This window comes from Cicer arietinum, chromosome 1, assembly GCF_000331145.2.
Source record: "Cicer arietinum cultivar CDC Frontier isolate Library 1 chromosome 1, Cicar.CDCFrontier_v2.0, whole genome shotgun sequence".
NCBI classification, from domain to species: Eukaryota; Viridiplantae; Streptophyta; class Magnoliopsida; order Fabales; family Fabaceae; genus Cicer; species Cicer arietinum.
Window position 1 is genome coordinate 17738906 of NC_021160.2, and position 11245 is coordinate 17750150.

Consider the following 11245-nt stretch of genomic DNA (forward strand, 5'->3'; position numbering starts at 1 on the left):
TAAGAAGGCAAACTGTTTTCCGCAGTTAATTAGTTAGCTATAACTACTTGTAACTGCTTTAGTTAGTTAATTTGTTACTCAAAATGTTGTAAATAAACTATATATAAAAGCAAGACATAGATCAAGATATAGTGTGCAAAAAGTTGCAGATTTTACAAGTTGCAAAAAATCTGGCAGCATAGAAAATTCTATCATTGTAAACATTTTCATTTCATAACTAGTGATAATTCAAGTCGGATCCAGTCCCCCAGACGTATGAGTTAATCTTTGATCAATCTCCGTTTTCTGTTTTCAATCATTCTGCGTTTTTCTGGACAAAACCAAGAACGATCTTTGTTTAATCACTCATTGATCTTCGTTTTTCACAACAATATGAAATATATTTTGTATAGATAACTCTTTGTTTTTATGTAAAATCTCATCTCATATTTTTAAAATAAAGAACAAATTTAAACATAAATATAAATTATATATCATAATAATATATTATTTTAAATATATTTAAATTTAAATAAATACTCTCAAAATATTTATTTATATTATTCTCAACAATTCTTATGGCAGATATTTGAAGCACTTCATATATCTAGACAACAACACACCCTATGGGCCTTAAAGTTTGCATAACACTTTGATCGGACACATGTTCAGATGTGTTTGTAGTTGTACTATGCTTGTATGGCAGCTAAATGAAATTTTGCCATGTGCAAAACATTCATGAAGGGGGTGTTTGCTATACACTAAAATCTTTGTATATTTTTCTCTTTTATTAGATTTGGTGTTTGTATTTGTATATCACACATTAAAATTACATATGTGCCATTTTCCCCTTTAAATTGATAGTTACAAAAGAATAAACAAAAGTTGTTTAATTTTGATCTCCGATTTTAGAAGTACTCCTTGTGAAAGTTGAAGCGTGTGGTTGTCTTATGGGTCAGCTCCAGCGATAGCTTTTTTAGTTCCTTTGCCAGCACTGGCATCCCACAATAGAACACCCCTGCAAATCATTTTGCTTGTTAAAAAAATTACTAATATTATTTTATTGGAGAGATCCATTGACTCTACAAATAATTTTGAAATAAATTATTGATTTACCGTGTTTAATAATTTCAAAGTTACGTATGGCGTCAATAGATATCTATTCTTATAAAGAGTTATTATTTATTTAAATATGATTTTAATTATAATAATTATAGTATTTTTTTAATTTTAATCTTTGTAAGTTTTTGGTTTAGATTCGAGTATTGCAAATTTAAAAACTGTTAGCTTTTAATCTCCGAATAATATTTGACCCAATAAAATAATGTCAAAGACTAGAATTAACATTTGTTTAATTTGCTTAGACTACAACCCAACTACAAAACTTATAGGGGCTTATAAAAAAAAATTATATGAATTAAAAAAAAAAGCGTTATATTTAGGTGAACTAAAATTATATTTAAATTATTTTATTTGATTGTAGTTGAAAATGCAATATTATAATTTTGAGTGGAATAGTTATGCAAGTAATTATTTACCTACTGTAGAATACGGATGTTTAGAGGCTATCTTATTGAAAACTTCTTTCCAATTAGGCCTAGCAAAGTGTGTCCTCACCTGTGATAGAAAAACAATGAAAATTGCTATGTTCCAGCTTGAAATGAGGTCGCTATGACTTGAAATAGAAATATTTCTTAAAGTACTAAATAACTCACTCGAGTGCCTGAAAGAATGTCAACACCATGTTTGGCATGGTTTAATGCTTGGATCATTGTGATTAAGGTTGATCTTGCATCACCCTCTTCATAGACACTTGTAAGATAATTGTGCAGTTCAATTAGACCCTGATAAGTAGTTAAGATTAAATAGGAAACACGAATAGTTATTAAACAGCTTCAAGATAGTAGACTAAACTTTATTTCATATGAATCATATATATAGAATTTAATAACTATGTGCGGATGGTCTAAAAAGACATTTATGCATACATCTCTTTGTATATTAATATAATATCACATTGCACTCCAAATTTTTTTTGAAACAGTTGCACGTATTATTCAAAATGATCGATGATATTTCTCAAAAGTATAATTAAATGATCCTTGCAATCTTTACGCTAGATACAATACCTCGATCAATGTCAGTTTGATAAAAATAAATGTGTTCTTAAAAATTCAGTTCGTTGAACCGACATCAATCAGATTAGTGTTTTAGTTGTAAAAACAAAGAGAACCATTAAATTAAACATTGGAGAAGTCTCATCGATCATAATTAGAGTTTCATATGTCCTTTAAGCATTATAATTTAGCATGAAAAAGTTATATAGTCAAGGCACAATAATTAATTTATATAGTATATTAGATAAATTATTGATAGGTGGAAACTTAATTACTTTGTGGTCCATTTCTGCAACTTCATCCATTACACCTTTAAACCATTCAAAAGATCCTGGTTCCCTAGTAACCCAATAGAAGTAAGCATTTGTAGTCCTTTGTGATCTCTTATTTCTTCCTGGTGTTACATTTAAAGATGTGAAACTATTGAAGCTCTCATCTGATTTACTTGTTTCTGTGTTTGAGTCCTGCACTTGACCTTATCAAAATTGATAGCTGATGGTAAAATGAAATCAACATTAGCGAAAAGAAGCTGAAGTATGAATTGTACCGTTAATTCGTCAATCGTTCGCTTGTCATTCAGAAGATCTCTGAGAATACTAATGAAGGGAGTTGCTCCAATTCCTAATCCTATGAGAAGTAGAACATCAAAATTTTGGTAATCTTGTGCTGGAGCTCCGTATGGACCATCCACGAGCAGCTTCGGCTGTCTGTAATAAAAATCTAGTTTGAATGATTTACAGATGTGTAATTTTCAAGCATTAAAAAATAGGAGTCAAGGTTTTAAATTGCAGCAACATGGCAATATTTGACATTGTAAAGAATCATTATCAAATGTGACTGATGCAGCCTCAATCGTGATTGCATTGCAGTCACGTAGACATTACAGAGTTTGATAAAAAGGCTTAAGTCAAACTCTGGGCTATACATACCCTCTTTGATCTATTTGAATTAGTTCGCCGAATGTTGCGTGACAGTTAACAGGAGGCGGGTGGTCATCTTCGGTGAAAAGTATCTTAACTTCTTGCGTCCAGTCTCCTACCGTGCGAATGTGAACGCTTAAGTACTCGTCTCCTGGTGCTGATGTAATGGAGAATGGATGCCTAAAAATTCAATATGTTTGTTTGTATTATTGTACTTTAAGATTGATGATGAATTGAGAATAAACATGAGAGTAGAACAACACTCACCACTCAAAGGGAGAGATTTTTGGGCATTGTAAAAAAATGTACTGGCCACTTTTGTATTTGAATCCAGTTGGTTTGGACATGATTAAGCTAAATACATTCCCTGGTAGCACTGAAACCTACAAGGTCAAAGTTAGGGAATTTATATGGAAAATAGTTATTCCCATTCTATGTAATCAAAAGGACAAATGTCACTATAGCTGTCTAGGAAAGTAAAAGAGAGTCTGAAATTCCCTTACTATTTGGATTCCTTACTGTCGAGAAATTCTACATTCGTATCATTTAACTAAGTTGAACCATCAAATTAAAGTTGGATGATTCGGTTCAAAATTGAATTTTTGGATTTGAATTATCCAAATCAAATGTGTACTTTCAGTTTTTGATCTAACGTTCTAATTCGCTTGATTGTGGTAAACAAGGAATCCTCTAATGCATATATCTGCTGATTCTAAATTGAATATGAATAGTATGATTTAAATATGTCTTTGATTACCGTAAAATAACAACTTCTGATTATTTGGCATAACTTAAGCTGTTTATATAGCTCTACTTACTAGTGTGTCTTAAGTGGAATCACATCCTCCCTTTCAAAATATCAGCAACAATATAAAAATAATCAATCTTGATCTTCGGAGCAGTTTGCTTTTTAAGAAATAAAAATGGGAAATGTTTTTACGAAATAAACGGTCATTTAGTTTTTCATGGTGCATCAATCAACAATTGTAGATAATAGAATGCAAATTTGTTTTTATTACCTTGAGAACTTTTACTGCATAATGGTGTGATCTACGAGTTCGTAGAGTACGCTCTGCAATGTACAGCAACAACGGAACAGAGATATACATCCATGTCTAACATCAAAAGGGAAAAATATGTTGGTGTACTTTAAACATCTTCAATTTTCCCACACCTATTAAGGTTAGATATATGATTTTTGCACAACTAAATTTAGACAACAATTTTTAAATAATGGTTAAGATGATCAATAAATGGTTAATAGATATATCAAAAGTGGAAACATATTAACTATCAAGTAATTTCATCTATCGCAGGACTGGAGTGGAGTGATAAAGATGTCAAAGGTTCGATCAACTTTCTCAATATAATACTAACATTGATCGTTCTAAAAAAACCTTTATTTACTATAAATTTGGACGCAAATAACCATAATTTTTTCAAATTTTCAACTATGTGTAGATTTGAATTGTTGATAATTGTGGTTAATCACACTCAAATTCATAGTTAATGAGTTTTGACACCTATTATATCTATTAAACATAATTAACCATATATTTAAATTGTATTAACTGGTTAAAAAGTCATCGCAAAAATTGTGAAATTTTAGTTAGTTGTTCAAATTACAAAACTAGAAGATTGTGGTTGAAGTTCATACCGATTTCTGGTACCACTTGTGGGCTAAATTCAAGAAAGAACCATGGATGAACATAAGAATGTAGACAAGACCAAGAAGGTGGTGTGAATACCAAAATGCATTAAAGCCTGTCAAAGCATTGATGGGTGGAGGAAGCCTTACTGCATTTCTCCGGAATTTATGAGTTGCTAAAGTAAAAGATATAGCCATCAAAGTAACCATTGTAATTCCAGTCACACCTTCAACATTAGTCAAAAGTGTTTTGTATGTGGGCTTTTTGTTGTTGAAATCAGAAGATATTAGTGAGAATTTCTCTGGAGATGAGTTTACGAGAAGAGGGAAATCACATGCGAGATGGTTGCCTGCATGGACAACTATTCCAACAACAATGGCAAATGCTATCATCTGTAAAAAGGATAGAGAGAAAATAGATCAAATTGGCAATTAATTTGCATGTGTAAGGACAAGCCAATACAATTAGAGCCTACACTTCTCTTTTTTTTGTTTAAGTATATTTTAGTGACTAGCCTCAAAATGCACTTTTAGTGTAGAGAAGTACAGAATTGTAAGTTCAAATCTGAACTTCTACATATCGATATTTTGCAGCTATTTTACAGCTACCAACTGAATTATACTTACGGAACTTCTAATATATTTCTCTAATTGATTAAAATTCAAATTGTCCACATGATTCCGCTAAAATCATCTATAATTTATAAGCTCAAATTATTACTTGTAAGAAAACTTTTTTCCTCTCAATAATAATTTTTATGTTAATCTATGAATTATGATGAACTATTTAACACATCTTATTTGAGCTTGACACCCCTCTTACCTTATGAAAATTAATATTGTCATCAAATGGGACAAATTTCCTAACTGTTGTGGAGCGAAGCCATGTCAATGTATTTCGACAAACAGGTAAAAGGATGAGAGCCATGTTGAGCTTCAACGTCTCTGCAGCACCTTTGGCTATTGGTAAACAATAACTCATGACTTCGAAACTTGTTCTGTTTTTGTATTGGTAAAATTTCCAGGTAAAAAGACAAGATGTGGTAAATAACCACAGTAACAAAATCCAACCCCTCCTCCAATATTCTAATGCAAGACATTGGAGTTTCTTGCGGATTTTGTGGAATTTATTTTTGGGTTTCAAATTTGTCATGTTTTGACTCCAGCCTACACTTGTGCTGCTGTGTTGTCTACTGTAGTTCATGTATCTGTCTTTTTCTAGTAACAACATTTCTAGCTGCCATAGCTGAAAATAAAAAGAGAGGATTAAGAAAGCTTAATGAAAATTGTGGATACACAAGCACATTAAAAATAATTAATCATTATTATGTTGCTTAAAATTGTAAGGGTAAGGCAATGAAGTCTCCTAAATTATGGATACACAAATACATTAAAAGAGAGTTAGTACTTATTATGTTGCTCAAACCAGTTTTTTTCATTGTAGTTTTATTCACTTTAATGAAAAATTTGGTCATGCAAATCAATTTATTGTTAACTAATTTTATACTAACGGAAATATTGATTTCATCAACTTACGATATGATTATAATCATTATTAAATAATAACAACTTAATCATCAGTTTTACATTAAAAGTACACATCCATTAAATCATATTTTAATATGTTAATGCATCATTGTTATTTTGTTTAATTGTACTTTATGTTTCTAAAATATAATAATGTTTAATAATTTATTCAATATATATTAACTTATCTCATGGACAGTAGAATGTCAACACAATTAAAAAAATGAGGCTTGACGGTATACGTGTCTTTTCCGGTAACCAAAAAATACAAAATTGATAGTAGGACCATTCCTACTGATGTGGAAACAATAGAACCTAAACATAAAATAATTTTTTTTTGTAGAGAGTAAATACAAAAGGTTCCTATTAAATAGATCAGAATATATTTAACTCTTTAAAAAATAAAGTAAAAATTATTTTCAATAAATAGTATTTATTTGTTGTTTTATAATTTTGGATGTTAAATTATCTAATATATGGTATTCTGAAATTAAAATTTAAAAAATTAATATATTTAATCACAATTTTTAAATAAATACATCATTTCTTCTGATAGTGTCTTGGCTTATTTTTCATTTTAAGGAAGTACAATTTAAGATGCAAAATGGTGAGTCACTTACTTAAAAATCTCATTAATTTGTTGAAACAAACCAATGGTTAGTTTCTTTCAATGTTGTTTTATTAAGTTTCCAATTACACTAATTCTCCCACTCTTACCTCGATATAACCCAAGTTTTCTGGATCCAATTCTTCCATTATTAAGGCAGCGTATCCTTCAGCTTGTTCTTTTAGCTTCGATAGCTTGTTTGCAGAAGCACTGAGCATTATAAGCTGTTGATTAACATTAAAATTGAAAACAGAGTGTATGATCAAAATAATATAATTAATTATCTTTAGGATCATATCAGCAATGAGATTTTTTTTTTATCGGCAATAAGAAAATTAAGTAGAATATATTATGTAAATCATACCTCTTGTACTTCCTCCCTAGTAATTCTTCCATCTTCATTACTGTCTGCCCTGTAATTAAACGAAAATAATTTTTAATTTAACATGTAAACGTTGATTTCAAAATTAAGTTTTTTCTCTCCATAGAAAAAGCAGTTGTGCGTAGGTAAAAGAGTAACAATGACAAGCACACGTTTACACACTTTATAATACCCCTCTCCTCTGAACTTAAATATAAAAAAAAAGTTGAATTTAATACATTCACTTTTTTTGTTTATAGTTTAATGTGACAGAGTACCTTAATTCAATAATGCATATATAGGTAAAAAAAATGCATTAGTCAAACCCAAAAAGCTAGAAACAAACACTTATAGGTATAATGAATCTCAGTTCCAAATTAAATAAATAGTTGAGGGCCAACTGTCAAGCTGTAGTTAAATTTTAAAATGAAATTTATTTACAAAATATATTCAATAATATAAGTATATGCTGGTACTTATACACTGTCCAAGAGATATAAGTAAAACCCTTAATTTAGACTTCAACTTAAAAGAATTATATACTTATAGTTGGTCCATTATTTTATTTTTTTTTGGTAAATATAGTTGGTCTAATATTTAGCTTTCACTGATATCTTATGTGTTCCGAAGTCGTAGGCCAATTTAAATTTTGAAACAGGCTTAAAATTTGAAATGATATTATCAAAAAACAAATAATTTGAAACAACAACATAACATGTAAAAAAAAAGAAATTCGTAAGCTTTAGTTTAACCGATATATCGATAAGTTAGATATTATGTTTTAATTCGAACATGAAACTTTATTGTTGTATATAATTTTTATTATTATTTCATTTACAAATTAAAAACAAAATGACAAAATAAGAAAGGATAATGTTCTCCTTTAGATTATTTGAAACATGTGTATGCTTTTTCATCATCTTTTATCTTTCCAATTTTTTTATTTGTATTAACAAAATATCATTTTACTCTTATTTTACAATAGCAGTTTAATCATAAATAGATATAATTTTATTTTAGATTAATTATAAATATTTTAATTTTAGAAGACATTTTTAGATGTTTCAAATTTACTTTAGGCTTCAAAATATTTTTAAATTTAATTAATAATTTAATAAAATATTATTGATCATAATTGTAAAAATGACGACTCGTTGCATACATTGTTTTAGGCCTCAATAGTCATAGTACTTTCTTTAGTTAATTTATTTATTTATTTTTAACTTAGGTAATTTTTATTGTTCCTTTAATAATGATTGTAAAGAGAATAGAGGGTGATCCATCGTGGAAAGGGACAGATTACTTACATGTCAAAGAAAATTTGAAGGCGGGCATCAAAACTTTGGGTTGAAATTTGCAACCAAAAGTGACGCAACTCTTCTTTTGTTATCTTGCTCATTGTTTTTCTTTCCTTCCTCCTAGCTAATGCATCAAATATACCTACCGCAAATTCTTTCGAATCCTCCATTCCTTCAATTCATTAACCAAATATTTACCAACAATATAATTATTAAACTAAAATAAAATTATATATTCACCCATTTTGTTTCATTTTTCATGAAAACTACTTAAAATATAATAAAAACATCAAGATGTTTGAGAAGCCGCTTGAAATATAAATATTTGATTTTTTCAATTTACATTTTATTTCAGTTTTTCTAAAATAATTGTCGTTTAAAGTTTTGTTTACATAGATAAAACAAATAAATAAATGAAATAAATTTATAAAATTGTCTTCATTAACCGCATTGACTATTAACAATTTTCATAAATGTATATTAGAATGTCATAATTTGAAAGTAGTGCATATATTATTAAATTGATTGGAATAATATTGAAATATGTGCATTAAAAAAAGCGAGGCCACAAATTTTCTTTGTTAAAACAAAAATCATTTTAAAACTGTAGAAACACTCATTTTAGAGAAGTGAAATTTCTAAATATATATTGTTTTAAATAATTGATAATCAAATCATAAATAGCTTCTACATAATTTTTCTAAAAAGTAAATCAATTTTATAACCTTAAATTATATTTTTTTGAAAAGCTTAAAGAGTGAAATCTCAATTTTATTAATTATTTTATAATTCGATATTTGGAGTTTCATATTTTTTTCATTTACAAAGTTTATATTAAAAGCTTCGTCTAGATGATTCAAGTACAATTTCACCTGATAATCCTAATTTTGGTTCATGTTTCAATTAATGACAGTACTTTTTATAAAAAAAAAAAATATGTAACTTAATTTAATGAATACTTAATTCAATAATAATACACATACATTCATTTAATATTTTTTTTCTATATTTTTTTATTTTATTACATCATCAATATATTAAATCTATTCCATTAATATTTTTTCTTTAGCAAAATGTCGTTGGAGTGTTTAGAACTCTGTTAGTAATTTTTTTACTTAATTAGTATCATAAAAGACGGAAATAAAACATTAATTATTCTTGTTTCTTACACGTAAATTGTAATTACTTGCAGTCTTAGTGAAATTAAAGTAAGTATGAAGTGAAATTTTCATGTACCAGAAATATTCCATCATTTATTGTTCAACTATTTTCTTAGCATCCAAAAAAGATAACTTACCAATGCATTCACCGAAGTCTTCTCTATGGAGCAAACCATCTTTAGCAAGAAATTCAAACCTCTCTTCGACTTTTCTCCATAACTCATCACTTGCTTCACCAGACTTACTAATGAATCTCAAACCTTTCAAACCTCTTTCGGCATTCGATCTCGTCCGTTCAAGTTCGGCTCTCATTCTCCGTGCATTTCTCGCCGTGGTTATCGGATCCTCCACCGCGGCGATACTCTCCGACGACGAAGTCGATGATCGCAAAGACATCGACCTCAGCCACGGGAACGTCTTCCGAATCTTTGACGTAATTGACAGACTCCTCATAATGCCGACGCCAACACTTGAGACGACTTCTTCATCTCCAGCGTCGTGACTTGATGACGGAGATGCGTTCGGAGCGGAAGATGCCGCCGCAATGTTGCGGAGAATGACGGCGTCGTTTTCGAGCTCTAAGGTTATCTCAACGAGCTCTCTGTGGTGGTTGCTACGGAGATCGTTGAGAAAAACCGGTAACATTGCGCCGTAAGCATGTCTTCCGGTCGCCGTCGGCGATGATGTTTCGAAATTTTCCGGTAAGTCTAATTCGCTAGTGGTACACTTAGCAAACGACGACGTTCTCATCGAAAATATTTTGGATAGAGAACTGTTATTTCTCTCTCTAAAATGTGCGAAACATTTAGAGAGAGAAGTTTGTTTGAGATTGGAAAGTTGAAGAAGTTGGAGAGAGAAAGAGTAACTAGAAGAATGAAGGAGGGTTAATGGTTACCACGTTTGGGGCGTGAAGAAGTTTGTGTATAAATAAAAAAGAAAAGAAAGGCAATGCAAAGGTTGGAAAACAAGACAGATACTTATCAACGAATTTGTGCACACGATTTCAACGCCATTTGCTCTTGACGCATCTACGAGAGTAGTTGGGAAATGAGTTCTTCAATTTCTTTATTTTCCTTTTACTCAAAATAACTAACATAATATGAGTTTAAATTATCCATACTCATTTTGTACTTTTATATAAAAATGATATTATTCTGACTTAATTTATGTTTGGATATACTTTTTTACAAACATCATTTTATAAAATGAAATTTATTTAGATTATATAATTAAATGTATTTTTAAATATATGTATTTATTAAAAAATATTTACTTTTTAAAATCATATTTGTAATAAAAAATAAATTGAAAAAAAATCATGCAAATAAAAAACGTAATTTTAATGTAATCCGAATAAAAAAATCAAAATGCGTTTGTTGTTTAAAAATTAAGTTTAAAGTGAGAAAAAAAAAATCAAACATATTCATAGACTAGATATATTTTTGGGTTCTCGAAGGAAAAAAATTTAAATTATTTAGAGACTTTTTTATACCACAGTGGGTAGCTTCTAGATATAGTACTATGGTATCCGTAGTTTGTAAAAATATCTGCTTCCAAGCATTTGTATTTGCGTAGATAACAATTTTAGTATGTGTTTGGAAATATTGAAAATTACGGTGGAAAAGTTA

The 11245-nt window shown here is 29.2% G+C and overlaps 1 protein-coding gene across 2 annotated transcripts; it reads right to left on the minus strand.

Moving 5' to 3' along the window:
• Positions 1-516: 516 nt before the first annotated feature.
• On the minus strand, positions 517-10580 carry LOC101508393 (respiratory burst oxidase homolog protein E). 2 transcript variants are annotated; one of them, XM_073364830.1, is made up of 14 exons: positions 9755-10580; positions 8467-8629; positions 7163-7211; positions 6909-7022; positions 5488-5910; positions 4674-5057; positions 4036-4131; positions 3284-3399; positions 3026-3196; positions 2644-2803; positions 2372-2560; positions 1695-1823; positions 1522-1596; positions 517-997 (listed from the first exon to the last, which is right to left on the minus strand). In XM_073364830.1, exons 1-14 carry the CDS (start codon positions 10365-10367, stop codon positions 956-958), a joined length of 2724 nt encoding a protein of 907 aa, XP_073220931.1. In that variant the 5' UTR covers positions 10368-10580; the 3' UTR covers positions 517-955. The 2 variants fall into 2 exon arrangements, with proteins under 2 accessions (XP_073220931.1, XP_004488138.1); XM_004488081.4 differs by having other exon boundaries at positions 1518-1596; positions 9755-10579.
• Positions 10581-11245: the final 665 nt, after the last annotated feature.

Excerpts from the sequence above, each read along its gene's own strand:
- LOC101508393 (XM_004488081.4), bottom strand. The coding sequence starts at position 10,367 with ATGAGAACGTCGTCGTTTGCTAAGTGTACCACTAGCGAATTAGACTTA. Across the intron at positions 7,023-7,162 it reads CTAGGGAGGAAGTACAAGAG|CTTATAATGCTCAGTGCTTC; the intron begins GTATGATTTACA and ends GTTAATCAACAG. Across the intron at positions 2,804-3,025 it reads ATTCAAATAGATCAAAGAGG|ACAGCCGAAGCTGCTCGTGG; the intron begins GTATGTATAGCC and ends TTTTTATTACAG.